The sequence below is a fragment of the Gracilinanus agilis genome, chromosome 1 (assembly GCF_016433145.1).
Source record: "Gracilinanus agilis isolate LMUSP501 chromosome 1, AgileGrace, whole genome shotgun sequence".
Classification (NCBI taxonomy): domain Eukaryota; kingdom Metazoa; phylum Chordata; class Mammalia; order Didelphimorphia; family Didelphidae; genus Gracilinanus; species Gracilinanus agilis.
In genome coordinates this window covers 39431200-39446939 of record NC_058130.1, presented here as the reverse complement: position 1 = coordinate 39446939, position 15740 = coordinate 39431200, and the positions used below count along the sequence as shown (strand labels likewise).

Sequence of the window (15740 nt, the reverse complement as noted above, 5' to 3'; positions counted from 1 at the left end):
GCCACTGCACCAACTAACTGAGGAATGGCAACATGTAAGTACTCGTTCAAGTCTTCGGACTCCAGATCCAGTGCTTTTTCTACTACATCGTACCACTTTTTTGTCCGTATTTCTTCCCCAGCCTCTCCGTTATACCTTAAGGCCAATACCTTTCCATGCCCTACATTGGCATTTTTTGGCCAAACTCTATCAACTACACATCTTATATTTCAGGCAACTCAAACTTTCCAGGTCTGAACAAGATCCTGACTTAATTCTCACTCTTGGGCTTGCCAAGAGTCTTGTCTGCCGAACTGATGCTGGGCACATACCAGAGTCGGTCTCTTGGTAAGCCGGGTCCCACTGTTTCTTATCTCTGTCACTGCCTCTGTATCCCCCTAACTCCGTCCAGCCACATAGCACAAGGACCTACCGGCCTTACCTCAAATTATCTGCCCGGTCATTTTTCTTTTGTCTTTGAAAATACTGATGAGAGAGAGAAATTAATAGGGAAAGTTGCCCTGGTAGTTTTTTTCCCCAGAATTGACTCCCTTCAAGTGGCAGACCTAAGGTCCAGAGAGACTATGATTTCCTTAAAGTCTAATAGCTTCTTTAATGGCAGATCCAGCAAAAGGATTTAAGATCCACTCTTTCCATTTCCAACACCTTTTGTCTTTTAGACTTGCCTACGCAGCTGACACAATTTTACCCAATCTGAGGTGTTTTCTAAAGTGAGAGCAGAGGTTGCACAATCCCTTATCCTTCTTCAGAGTAGGATTTTAGAGGTACAGGTGAACCCCTCTTATAATTGGTTAAAGGGCAAGGAATGTTTGTGGCCTGCACAGATGGGTACATCACATTTTTCTATGGGTACATCACATTTTTCTACTATGTCGTACCACAGAAGAAACTTATGATGGAGAGGATGTATACATATATTCTTTACTCTTGGCTGGTATAGAAGGCACTTCTAGAACTCCAACCATAATTCAGAAGCCCCTTTGAAAAATAGGACCAATTCCTAGCTGTGTGACCCTGGGCAAGTGGCTTAATCCCAAATGACTAGTCCTTACCATTCTTCTGCCTAAGAAATGGTATTTAGTATCAATTCTAATACAAAAGGTAAGGATTTTTTTTTAAGAAAAGAAAGATAAGATTCAGACTGTGAGTAAGCCAGATAATTATTCATATCTTCAACTTCAATTTATTTGGCTCTGGCAGAGAGATTTGGGGGTGGGTACTGCAATTTCAATTAACTTGGGGAAAACTACATATTTATTTTTGTTAGCCTCTAATTGAAATTGAGCATTTCGTTCAATTATTTTAAAATTCTGAAGAGACCATAGACAGGGGACATCACGACAAAAAAAATCAAGAGTTTCTTCTCTAGTGGAAAGCTCTCTGCATATTGAGACCCCTCTGTGGGATTAATGGGAGGATCTCAATAGGAGATCAGAAGATTAAACAAAATTATTGGAGGGGATGGGTGGGTACCGGTATCATTAAAATACAGTGCTTATCTGTTGAAGTAGCTCAGGAACCTTGATAGAGTATGTCAGTTTTTGCATCATTTGAGCCAGTTGCAGGATGGAAATTTCGTAGGGTATTTATTTAAAATTTAAAAATTAAATATACTATGAGCATTTCTTCTTTAATATTACTCAACTATTATCCCAATGTTCTTCCCTTTTACTGCCCGACCTTGAAGTTATTTACTCCCAGTGCCTCTATTTCCTGTCTATTTACTTTCTCCTTAGCTCTTTGCATTGGACTTTTCACTACTTTGCTGAAACTCCCTTTTCATGTCAGAAATGGTCTAATGACCCATTTCAGTGACATCCCCACCCCGACCATTTTTCATTCTCTCTAACTTCTTTGGTACAGTTGTTACTGTTGACTGCATCTTTCTTGATACTTTGTCCTACTTGATACCACACCCCCCTGGATACTTTCAGGATCTCCTTCCCCAACTCATCACTTTTCCAGTCCATTTTAAAAGGGAGTATTTCTCAAGGCTTTGTCCTGGACCCTATCATCTTCTCTTTCTACACTCACTCTCGTTTATCTCATTCTTTTCCATGGCTTCACCCTCCATCTTTACTCAGATGACTTGAAATCTGTACCTCCAGCCCTTCTGAGCCCCAGATTTGCATCTCTACCTGCCTAGAGAACATTTCTGCTTATACCTCAAACTCAACATGTCTAAAACTGAGTTTATAAATTCTCTCATTAAGCCTGCTCCTCTTTTCTCCTAGTTTTTCTGCCAATGATACCTCTTTTTACATAGTTTCCCATATTCAAAACAAAAAAACAAAACAAAACTCATTGAATTTGAAATCAGAGAAGTTGGATTGATTTGGATTCCAGCTTGCTGCTTACTCCCCATCTCTAACCTTAACGTTACCTTTGACCTCCCTGGGCCTTAGTTTCCTCATCTGTCAGATGAAAGGGTCAGGTGAGCTAACTTCCCAGGTTTCTTTTCCTACTAGAAATTCAAGAACTCCTCAATCTTTGATTTTTCCCTTTTCTCTTCCTCTCATACCCATTTCATCTACCAAATCTTGTATATTCTAACTATATAATTCCTTTCCCATTCCTCCATCCTAATATAGACTTCTGCCTGGGTTCTTAAATAGCTTCTTAAGAGGTTGCCTTCCTGCTTTCACTTTCTCTCCACACTCAGTCCATTATTCATTCTATTATCAGACTTCCTTATGAATAGAGTTGGCCATGTCTTTCTGTTCAGAAATTGCCTCCAAAATAAAACTCACAGTCATCTGCCTTGTATTTAAGGTCCTTCAGACAATCAGTCACTAAACATTTATTAAGCACCTCCCATGTGCCAGACAGTGTATTAAGTGCTGGGTATACAAAAGAGAGTAAAAAGACAATCAAGTCTGCTTTATACCTTTCCAGGATTATTTCATAGTCCTTCTTGCCATGTACTTGATATATCAGCCAATCTGTTGTGCCAAACATGGTGGCATATGTCCTCCTGGCACCTAAACCCTGGCTCATTCTATTCTCTCTGTGCCTGAAACATTTTCTGTCACCTAATATATTCTTACCCACCTTTTTTATTTTATTTTTTCTTTTTTTATAAAATAATAATAAAAAACTCTCTCCCCCAAACTCCCCAACCCCCCTTAGTTGACACACAATTCCACTGAGTTTTGAATGTATCATTGATTAAGACCTAATTCCATATTATTGATAGTTGGACTAGAATTATCGTTTAGTGTCTACATCCCCAATAATATCCCCATCAGCCCATGTGTTCAAGCAGTTGTTTTTCTTCTGTTTTTCTTCTACCACAATTCTTCCTCTGAATGTGGCTAGTTTTCTTTCTCATAAGTCCCTCAGCCTTGCTCTGGATCCTTGCATTGCTGTTAATAGAGAAGTCCGTTATGTTTGATTGTACCACAGTGTATCAGTCTCCGTGTACAATAATCTCCTGGATCTGCTCCTTTCATGCTGCATCAATTCCTGGAGCTCATTCCAGTTCACATGGAATTCCTCCAGTTCTTTATTCCTTTGAGCACAATAGTATTCCATCACCATCAGATACCACAATTTGTTCAGCCATTCCCCAGTCGAAGGACATATCCTCATTTTCCAATTTTTTGCCACCACAAATAGTGAGGCTATAAATATTTTTGTACGTGTCTTTTTCCTTATTATCTCTTTGGCTTCCTCACCTTTTAAAGTCCAATTCAGATTTTTCTTCCTGGGATCATCACTCTCTTTCCTCCTCTTCCTCCCTTTCCCAAGCTGGTAAGAACTTTTTCATTTCAGATAATAAAGAAACAATGCTTTCCATTACATTCTTTTAATGTACTTATCATGTGTCATTTTGTTCTAGTTATCCTGGAGTAAGTCAAGTCAGCAAGTATTTGTTTAAGTGCTTATTATGCTTCAGGGTCTGGGCTAAGCTCTGGGGATACAATGAAAGGGGTAGGTGGGTAATGGTCCCTGCTCTCAAGGATCTCATATTTTAATGGGATGGTAAAAAAAAGCATGTAGAAGATATATTTGTACATATATAGATACATTTATGTGTATGTGCTATATATTTTTGTATGTGTGTATGCTCATTTTAGAATTATAATGTGAAAGATAATCTCAGAGGACAGGCACTAGTGGGGCAAGGGGGCCAAGAAAGGCATCCTAGAGGTCTCAAATGAATCTTGAAGGCTTCTTCATGTAGGTCAGTGAAATCAGGGAGTCTTAGCTAAGCTTTGCAGCCTACTCTTGAACCCAGCCCAACACAGTAGGTGCTTAATCAATCTGTGAACTTAGCCTGAATTTATGTGAAAAATAAGGACATTTATTTTTATCCTCAGTGGAAGGTGAGTAGCTTTTAAAACAACAGTGAAACCCAAGGCTGAGAAAAGACATTTGGGGTGACTGTTAGACTTTTTCTTTTGCAACTCTTGGTGCTTCTCTTGTTGGCCTGTTTCACTTTGGAAAGTGTTCTGAGAGGCCAGGACTCTGTTTAGATCTTCTCTGATGTTTCAGATAAATATACTACAGCTTAGCTAAAACCCTCCCTTCCAGGGTAGTGCTGTGGGAGCAGTGCTTAGGTTTACCCTCCTTATAATGCAGCACTTTGATGGGACCAAATATGGATTCCTCCGAATTCCTGAGCTCTGCCCCCTACATCTTCTTCTCTAAATGGTATTTCCTACCATTTCAAGCAGGGAAAGACACTGCAAGGCAATGAGAAGGGAGGCTAGTTTTGCTAGGGTTATTGGGGATCAGCTCACACGTGGCATGATTTAAATAGCCTTTCTGAATATTTGATTGACAGTTTTAAACTGACATTGAGGAGAAAAATGCTCCCACTCAAAACACCTGCACATTATTAGGGAAATGTTTCCGTTTCTATCATTAATTGCTTATGAAAGCCAGACATATAAGATAACTTGTTCAAATATCTATATGATTCTAGCCTTCGTACCTCTCTAAGATAACAGAGCAGGAGACCTAACCATAGATATCTTCATTTTCTTATATAGCTGGTGTCCCATATGAATCCTTCCACATCATCATTTTTCTGCCCCATAGGCAAATTTATGGTTTAGTCCAGGAGTCAGCAACGTATGGCTCTCGAGCCATATCTGGCTCTTCTGAGGGCCAGATAAGGCTCTTTCTGCAGGAGCCATAAAGTCAATTTTTTTTCAGGCGCTGTTACAGGAGCCGAACTGTGAGCACTGTACGGCTCTCACGAAATTACATTTTAAAAATGTGGCATTTATGGTTCTCACGGCCAAAAAGGTGCCGACCCCTGGTTTAGTCTGACAAGATAGTGGTTGTTACTGACTGACCTGTTTGTGGACCAAATTAAGATCTTAGAATCTTATTATTCCCTTTTTACAAACGTAGAAATTGAGGTTGAACTTACTTGAATCCTGGTTCTGGTTCAAAGGCTAAGCTGGCTTGTTAATTTAAACCCTGTCCCCTGCCTTCCACCCCCACCAAAAAAAAAAAAAAAGAAAAAAGGATCTTTTTCTCCTGAAAGATTATGTAAACTCTTGAGTTTTTGCATTGTAAGATTGTTGTTGTTTAATCACTTTTCAGTCATTTTGACTCTTTGTGACCCCTTTTTGGGGTTTTCTTGGCAAAGATACTGAAGTGGTTTTCCAGGTGGCAAACAGGGTTAAGTGACTTATTCAGAGTCACACAGCTAGTGTCTGAGTTCAGATTTGAACTCAGGAAGATGAGTTCACCATGTCATCTGGCTACCCCTGTTGCTTAGTATGATACATAATTGAAGCTGATCCTAGAACCTATCTGGTCCTAACCCCTCTGTTTGCATATTAGGACAATGAGACTTAGAGACAAGTGATTTGCTAAATGCCTTGTAGCTGGCTAGCATTTGAACCCAGATCCTCCAAACCCAACACCCTTTCCAATACACCGAAAAGAGGGACACATTTATAAGTGTTTCTGGAAATGATTATTGGTGTTTAGTGAGTTCATTTATACCAATTTTTAAGAAAATTTTCAATAAAAGTGGATGTTACTCCTCAGTAACAGTTTATTCTTATCTTTACCTCTAATCTCATTGGGTCAGTGAGAAGTAGTATGATGCAGGGATTAGAGTGTTAATATATATTAACTCTGTGACCCTGGCAAAGTCACTTAACTAACCTCAATGCTTGCTAGTAACATTCTCAGGCAAAAAGTTACAAATCAGTTAACATATGCACCAGTAGAGGAAGTTGGCATTCTGAGAGTGTCCTCTACCCGTGAAATCATAAATCCAGACACTCATTCCCATTCCCCAAAAAGTACCATGGTAGAGCCAAGAGGGCACTACATATTTGCACCCGAAAATGATACTTCAGTAATAAACTTTCTATTCTTGCTGCACTCTCACTGGAATGCCACATTTGTTTAATTAGAAAGAATTGGAATCTGAACGTTTATTTTGTCAGTGAGAAGTCGTGACACTGCTGCGGTGGGATTTCAGCAGGGATGTGTCTGTTTCTGAAACGTTTACCAGGAAAGAAACATTCTGCTTTAAAACCGAATGCGGGAGGATTGGCTTTTAAAGGGCTTTGGGAAATGAAAACTCCTCCACAATGCAGCTCATTAGTCATTAATGATTTCATTTCATTTGGCTCCCCTGGACAAAGGCATCCTTCCCAAATATGGAGCCAGAGCTATGGGCTGGAAAGTCAATGGAGCTACAGTACTTTGGAATGATGGGAGAGCAATGCTCAGAAAAGTGGGGTTGGCTTGTCTAGGGAGGCCATTCTTTGAAAAGCTAGCTTTGTGGGGTTGTCAGAACGGGGAGGCAGAACCTGGGATTTCATGGGCTGCCGGAATCATCCCCATGGAAAGCAAATTAGACAACCCCATTTCTGGCCAAGTTTTAGTCTTCATTTCCTTGGCCAGTCACTGAGAGGTTAATTGATTTGCCCCGACTCACACAGCCAGTTAGTGACAAGAGGCAACTCTTGAACCCTTGTACTGATTCAAAGGCCAATTGTCTCTTCATTGCCAAGTTTGCTTGTTAATGCGAAAAGACAAAAAATGATGTTTTTCTCCTGGAACATTATGTACATGCTGAGGATTTGCTTTGTAGTCATATATTTCAGGGTAAAATCTATATTTTCGTGTGCCTTTGTACCTATTTGTTATATTAATTTTCAGGAAGACCAGGTCTTTGTACTTAATATATGGGATGCTTAGTGGATAGAGCACCAGACTTGGAGTCTTTTAGACTGGTCTTAACTTGCCAATGTCCTTTGAGTAATCATTGGGATCTTACCCTTTCTGCTGCCCACCAGAAATGGGAACAGATTAATTTCCATTGATGACTGTAATGTAAATACCATCGATAGTTGTGGGGGGTGTTAAATCTTGAGGGACTTGTTCTCAGAGCCATTCATGATCTGATGTAGGTACTGTTGGTTCGAGCTTTGGAGAAACAAACATAATAATAGAAGTCTAGACAGCACATGATAGAGCAATCAGCCTGAAAATGGATTTGCAGACCCAGGAGTCACACTCATGGAAAGTATGCTTCAGACATGTCTAGACATTCCTACACATTCTTCTATTGGGTATCCTGACTGGGACAGTCCTCAGTAACTCTTAGGTGCTACTTTAGGGTACTCAGAAATACTCGAAACCTGAACCAAAGACAAGCATGTCTCTTGTCGCCCAAAAAGCTTCCTTGGTGCAGTTTACAAAAACAGTTCTCTTAGTTTGAAAATGAGCCGCTCAATGATCTGTGAACGAATGAATTAAGATTGATAACCCAAGCTAGCCATTTCCTGTTGATAAAGTTTTGAATTAATGTCCCTCTTCCTTATAGGGTGAAGAAATGAAAACAATGACTCTTGTCCTTCATCGTGACTCTGGCTCTCTGGGATTTAATATTATTGGTGGCCGACCTTGTGTGGTATGTTAATTGCTAAAATGTGTTTTTGCCTTTTCCTGTTCTAGAGAACCATATGGGTCAGGGCCTGAGGGTGAGGGGTGGGAAACCTGCTGGCTTCATACAATTCCCCTGGAGCAAATGCCTTTCTAATATAATCTTATTCTTTTAAAAAGTTTATAAAGTGTCTTCTTTATCTCGTCATTCCCAAATACCCCTGTCCTGGGAATCACAGCTAATCAAACAGGTTTGCTTTGGGTCCATTTCCATTAATTTGGTAGACACTACTGAATGTATGCCATACATCTAGTTAATAAGTCACTCCTCTACTCATTAGAATGTATTTGGATTCTAAGGCTAGAAGCTTAAATATCTGCCAATTCTGAATTTTCCAGGGACTGATGATTATCCAGTCTATTGTTTGTCCAAAACTTTGGTAACTACTTTCCCTCCCCACTCCTCATTATATTTTGTTCACTATTTTCCTCCTGATTTGCACCTTCCCCAGCAAGCTGGAGGAGGCAGGGATTTGCCTTCCTTGACCATCCCTTGACCAGTGACGATTTGATTTAGGTGGGGTTTGGGTTTTCTGCTCTTTAGGAAGGTAAGAAGAGCTTGAGTTTTGAAAAGCTTTAAATGTTAGGCAGTGGGGTTTAATGTTTAATCCTAGAAGGAATGGAGAACCAACAGAGTTTATTTGTATATCAGTAAAGGGATCCACTCAGATTTATGATCAAATCTTAAGCTTCTTCTGCTATTTAACCCCTGGAGAAATTTGGGAAAGCCATCACTTCTGAGCCTCAGTCTACTTCTCTTTAGAATGAAGCAGTTGACAAACTCCAAGGTCCCTTCCAACAACAACAGGCACAATTAAGCACCTATTATTTGCTGGGCACTGTTAGCCACTGGACAAATGAACAGATAACAAGAAAGTGCCTTTCTTTGTCTTGGAGATAGCTTTTATTAAGCGTTCACCATGTGACCCAGATATAATTGGTCTTCTTCCAAATGAAGGATGAACAACCACAATGGCTATGTGTCAGGTACTCTGTGAAGCACCTATGATACAAATCAAAGCAAACAAACTGGTCTTTACCTTCTAGAACCTTCCATTCTAATGGAGAAGATAAAACTTCAAGAGATCCTGGAAACTTGGCCAACTGCCAGGGTTGAGGCTACAGGTCCAAATGGAGAAGTATGGGAATGGGTGGGGTAGCAGTGAAGAGAAGCTGGCCTGGGATAGAAAAAGAAATTAAATAATCATTGTCCTCAGAGACTGAGCTTGTATTCTCCTGGTGGGAAACAGCATATACACACACGAGTTAGTACAAATTAGAACACAGTACTTTTGGCAGGAGGGATTCAGGGATATAACTTTGGGAATCAGATAGATCCTGGGATCCTACTGTGTCAGATGAAAACTTAGTTGAACTTGAGGCTGAGTGTTCTCTTAGCATTCCATTTTCATTACAGCATCGTCTTCACATCACAGACTTGGCCTATACAAGATGAGACAAAAAGGCAGATCTGCCAAATTCACGCAGACATTTAAATGGCTTTTTTGCTATAGTTGCAGAGCTTTAGAAACTGTTTCCAGGCCTTCGGACCTGACAACCAGTAAACCACTGCAGTTCTCTCAGGACACAGACTCCATGAACTCTCTATAGTGGTGAACAATGCAAGCTTAAAATGGGTGGTTTCTTTGGCTAAAGTTTGTGCTTTTCCAGCTAGTGATGTTAAGGGGAAGGGGAGGAAGGGCAGAATTCTGCAATGTATTGTCCTCCTTTTGCTGTATCAGGATCCCTGGAATACTAATCTGACAGTAAGATGGATCCCAGGGTGGTCATTTTGTAGGCTTAGAGCTGAAAGAAATCTTCAAGGATCTATTCAAACCCTCTTCTTTTTACAGATGAGGAATCTGAGGCTTAGGGCAGAAAAGTGACTTGGCTAAGGGAACAGATGGTAAGCATCAGAGACAGGATTCTACCTTATATTTATAAACATTGCTGAGCTCTTCTCTCTGTGCCTCCCTCTCCTTTTCTCTGCCTCCATTCTCTCTTCCTTCTCGATGTCTCTCTCTGACTCTATTTCTCTCTCTGTCTCTAGCTCTGTCTGTCTGTCTGATTCAAGAACAAACCGGACTATCGTTTGCCCTTCTTTTAACCGCTTTCAGTTCACACTGTCTTCAGTAGGAACTTACATACACATACGTACCCCAGGGAAAAATTTGACTCCGTAGGCATGTGTGTTTATCACAGTGCGCTCTCTCTCTCTCTCTCTCTCTCTCTCTCTCTCTCTCTCTCTCTCTGTCTCTCTCTGTCTCTCTTTCTCTCTTTCTCTCTCTCTGTCTCTCTCTCTCTCTGTCTCTCTCTCTCTCTCTCTCTCTTTCTCTGCCTCTCTCTCTCTTTTCTCCCTCACTGCCCCCCATTCTGATTAGTAGTAAAAGCATCCCGGGGCCTAAAGTCATTCTGCTCTGTTGCCTGGAAAATATGTGCTAAAAATTCAAGATAAGTACCAGTGTCCATGCACTGTTATGTACTTTAAGTCGAATGTAATAAAACAAATTGTGTGTGTTTTCCAAAGAATCCTTACATAAAGGACTTGAGTCAGGCTGCCAAATATCACAACCAGGAGGCTTTGGCGTAGGGTACCTTATTACGTGATCTGGAACATCATGCAGGATGTTCGAGTCACATCATTCATTCATTCATTAACTTTTAATCCTCTAATGAAACAACTTGTTTTATCGAATTTTTCACACAATGGTCAGTAATTGCATGCTGTTAGATAGTCAACGTTGGATTAAAAACCAAATTCTTCCATTTGCTTAATAACCCCAGCTGAATTCAGTCACATAATTAATTATACTAGATAACATTCATCGGCAATGACTTAAAAGACAGTATTAGGAATAAATCTGTCAGGGTGCTTTACTGGATCTAGAAGAACTTTACAGAAGGCTTCAATAGTTAGTCACTTTTGAAAGCAGGCAGACTTTTTATGTGGCACGTTCAAGGGAGGGTTTAACTGCAGAAACTCAAGAGAGCCATTGGCAAGGATAACAAAGGAGGGATCTTAGGTGAACCCACTGAGTTCTTCTCCCTGGAGCCAGGGCTATAACTAGGAAATTTCACTTATGATGGTCTTCAGGCCAAGATGAGAAGGATGAGTCCATGGTTGTCTGGGATTCCTGGGTCCTTTCTTCATAATGGCTCAGGCAGTCTTGGAGTCCAGGTAGCTGGCTCAGCTGAAGGCTTGTGGCAGTTTATGGATCAGAATTCCACTGGTATTTTAGAGGACTTCTTCTCTAATGAGTGAGTGTCAAGCACTGACATTAAAGGAAAAGAGGACCAGTCAGCTATTAAGTAGGAATTATGGAACCTGGAAACCTCCAGACATGGTAGCTCTAGATCTAGGATTTCAAAAAAAGAGGCAAGGGCACACATAGGAAGACACGAGTAGGAAATAGATAGCCTCTTAGAGAAAGACTTGGCCAGAAAAAAAAAAAATGGAGATTTTTTTCTGATGGTTTTCCTCCAGTGGGATCCAGGCAAAGTAAGGATAATATCATTTGGCAGCGCCCTTTAGAAATGTTGGCTTATATATGACGACCATTGTCTTGCCCTATTTTGAATTTTCATTTGATTTTATGTCTTCTGCATTATTTCTGCCCTGCCCATATCTTCCTTCTCCTACACCAGTGGTTCCAAAACTTTTTTGGCCTACCGCCCCCTTTCCAGAAAAAATATTACTTAGCACCCCCTGTCACATGCTATCACCGCCCCCTTACAGTTATTCACTGCACCCAAATGCACCTGTGGCCATCACCACCACCCCTCCGGATTGCTGCAGCACCCACCAGGGGGCGGTGGCGCCCACTTTGGGAATCACTGACTTGCACCTTCCCCAAAATGGCTCTTTTTCCATTCCTGAATTAATTTCATGTACTTCCCTTCTGATTTTTATCCCTTTTTTTAGCCGGTGGTCCTCTAGCCACCATGGATATCTCCAGTGCGAAGCTATGGTTGCCTGTCTTCAGAGGCATCCCATGGTACTTTTGAACACCTTTAAGTTTTAGAAAGTTTTCCCTTCTTTTGAGCATTAATCTACCTCTTTGGAGCATCTTCCCACTGTCTTAGCTCTCTGCCCATGGGGACCAGGAAAAACTTGGTAAACTTTTCTCTTATGTGAGAGCTCAGCAGGTATTTTGAAGTAACTTTCATGTTTCTGCTGGGTCTTCTCTCCAGACTAAAAAGACTCAAGTTTGTCCACTGATGTGTTATAACTGGATAGAGTGTTGGGTCTGGAGTCAAGAAGACTCTTCTTTCAGATTTAAAATCCAATCTCAGACATTTATTAACTATGTGACCCAGGGCAAAGTACTTTACCTGGTTGGCCTCAGTTTCCTCATCTATAAAATGAGCTGGAGAAGGAAATGGCGAACCTCTGCAGAATCTTTGCCTAGAGAACCCCAAATGGGGTCACAAAAAGTTGGACTTGACTGAAACAGCTGAACAACAACAATAACTTTTTAGTATGTCCTTCATAAGATACAACGTGAAGAATTGAGTACAGTGTTCCATATGCAGTCTGACAAGATCAGAATAAAAACAAGGCTGTCATTTCCCTCATTGCGAATGGCATACTTCTATCAACGATTTCTTCTTTTTTTTTTTTTTTTTTGAGGGGAGGGGGACTTCCATGCTATGTTGGTGATTCGTTATGCTTGAAAGTTCACTAAAATTCTTAGTTATATTTCACGTAAAATCTCGAGTAACCATATCTTCCCCTATCCTGTACTTATATAGCTGATTTTTTTTTAAATAAAACCCTTACCTTCCGTCTTGGAGTCAATACTGTGTATTGGCTCCAAGGCAGAAGAGTGGTAAATGGGGGTAGGCAATGGGGGTCAAGTGACTTGCCCAGGGTCACACGGCTGAGAAGTGTCTGAGACCAGATTTGAACCTAGGACCTCCCGTCTCTAGGCCTGGTTCTCAATGCACTGAGCTACCCAGCTGCCCCCTATAGCTGATTTTTTAAAACACAAAATCTGTTCCCAAATGTAGGACTTCACATTCTTCTCTGTCCAATTTCATCTTTTTATAGTCAATTTATTTTCATTGACAGGTGAACTTTTAAGATGTTAATTCTGCTACCTGATGTGTTAGCTGGCCATCCTAGTTTCAAGTCATCAGCAGATTTGAAAACCTGCCATCTCTTCTTAAATTCAAGCTATTAATGAAAATGTTACAAAGGACAGATTGAAGGAACACTGTAGCAGAACCCTTCCTTCTGGTCCACAAAGATTTGGGGTCCATTCATTCAATCACTTATTTTAACCTTATTATTTTTATCAGCCTACAGACAAGACTTAGAGGTTTATAGAATTCGAGCTACCAAGGGAGACCATTTAGTCCAATCTCTTCCTTTTACAGATGAGGGACCCGAGGACAAGGGAGAAGAAATGACTTACTCAAAGTCATAAAGAAATGACAAAAATATGAGCCCAGGTCTTATGATTCTGATTTCAGTGCTCTTTTTTTTTTTTCAATCCAACCACATAAATTATCTCTCCAGATGAATGTAGCTAGAAGGGGACCAGTGCAAAGAATCCATAACATGAAGAAAGACCCATTCTTACTGACCTCCCTTTGGAGCCAGTTGATAGAGGGAGTACATTTGAAACTTGTAGCTACTCTGCCAGTGGTGCAGATTGAGAGATGGACTAATACTTGAAGTTCACTCAATGAACTTTAATGTTCATTCAAATACTTTCAATTGAGAGTTTTAATTCAGGTTTAACATTTTGTCCTAATGAGATATAATTTTTGCATGTGTTTTGCCTTTAACTTCCTACTTTTATCATTGACTTTTTTTTTATTTAAACCATTACTTTTTGTCTTAGGATTGATCAGTTCCAAAGCAGAAGAATAGTAAGGACTAGGCAATGGAGGTTAAGTGTCTTACCCAGCATCACGCAGCCCTGAAGCCAGATTTGAACCTAGGACTGCTTGTCTGCAGGCCTGGCATTTTATCCCAAGCCACCTAGCTGTCCCTATCATTGATTTTTATGGGCTTGATTAAATTATCTTCTTTAAACAGGTTAGATATTGGGAATGTGGCATAACCAGAGTCATGCTTTCCCCCCACGGGGTTTTTGGTATCTAGTTTAGTTAATGTAGGCAGGAGCTTCTCCTTGTTTGAACTGCATTCTTCTAGTAGATTTGTGCAACATCCTGAATTTATTTTTCCGAATGATTTTGTTTGGAAACACCACATGTTTGTGCTTTTTAATTTATAAATACATCTGTAAATTAGTGGGGATTTAATCCACACACTTAGATGTAACTCATTCCAGGGTCGTTTCGAGCAAAGCTAGTGTATAAGATAAGAGGCTTCTCTGAGACTGTTTTAAGCTTTGTGATTTTGGAAAAGGAAGCTGTGCTTGCAGGAAACTGCCTTCCTTCTCAGAAAATCAGGGCCTGACTCATCACTCAAGGACCCAGGGAGGCTTAGGGAGATTGGGGTTTGTTCAAAAATGTTTTCCCATAACTACTTTCTCTGTTGACAGTAGGAATTATTGTCTTAGGCAGATGAGAGTTTATTTCATGGAAAACCTAATATTATCTTGTTTTCCTTACCTCCAAAGGATAATCAAGAAGGATCATCCAGTGAAGGAATTTTTGTATCAAAAATAGTTGACAGCGGGCCAGCTGCCAAAGAAGGAGGGCTGCAAATTCATGACCGGATTATTGAGGTATGCGGCATAGTGGACAGTGTCTTTTCATACTCCGAATGCCATCTCTGAATACTCACCCAAGGTAGCCTGTTTGGTGGAGGGCTGATGGGAATGACTATGGCAAGTGTTTTGAGGAGACATTTAAAGTGCGCTTTGTTAGATCGAGTTCTGATTGTCCTTTTATTCAGAAGAGGTCTTCTCTAAATATAGAGGAGACAGATTTTGAGTGGCATGGTTGGGACTGCTCTCCCCCTCTCTCGGTGGGATCAGGCACATCTTTGGTGTATCCTGATTGTAGTTTTGTTATAAAACCAACGGGAGTCTGGTTATGTTAGTTAAAACACCAGATGTGAAATCTCTGTTGTGTAAATTGGGACTGTATTTATTTCGGTTGCCAAGGTATTTTTCTGTAGGGTTTGGAGCCTTTCGAAGGCCTCCAAAGTTCAGCGTACGTGGTTTAGATGGTATAAATCACTTGTCTCCTTTGCCCCTGTGCTGCCTTTTATTCTGGCCATAAACAATTTTCTGATGGATGTGTAGAGAAAAGTCCTTTAACAATTATCGTCAGCATGTTCATCTTAATTCCTGTTTGGTACCGCATCGATTTAATTTTGCGTTCCTTGAAATAGCACATCTGACGTGCCAGGTCTCTTTCCCTTTGGAACACTTCTGATTTTGGTAAAAAACACTGGGGATATTCCAAGTAGTTAAGTTGAAGTAAGGAAGTTTTCTTTAATAGGTTTGTATTTTTTAAAAATCTTTAAACATTAATTAAACAATTGAATGATCAAACAATTTCCTTAATGCTATTTTGAAAAATTACTTAATTTCAGTGTTATATAGCAGATGGAGTGATAGACTCAGGAGTCAGAAAAACCTCTTACCTGTTCAATTGTAACAGCTTTCCAATGGATGTCCATGACTCATATCTTGCCTCTCTAATTCACCCCCTGAGCAACCTAAAACACAGGTCTGGTAGCCATGACTCTGATGCCCCCTCCCCTCTCTCTGTCTCTCTCTCTCTCTCTCTGCCTCTCTCTCTGTCTCTCTGCCTCTCTCTCTCTGTCTCTCTGCCTCTCTCTTTCTGCCTCTCTCTCTCTCTCTCTCTCTCTCTCTCTCTCTCTCTCTCTC

General features: G+C 40.5%; 1 protein-coding gene across 2 annotated transcripts in view; it reads left to right on the top strand.

The window, feature by feature from the left end:
* PDZRN3 (PDZ domain containing ring finger 3) overlaps window positions 1–15740 on the top strand; it is a 291579-nt gene that overhangs the window by 19485 nt on the left and 256354 nt on the right. For both annotated transcript variants that reach the window (XM_044662438.1, XM_044662360.1), the window contains 2 exons: window positions 7808–7894; window positions 14520–14627. In XM_044662438.1, the coding sequence (XP_044518373.1) occupies window positions 7808–7894; window positions 14520–14627 (195 nt within the window). The remainder of the gene's footprint in view (window positions 1–7807; window positions 7895–14519; window positions 14628–15740) is intronic.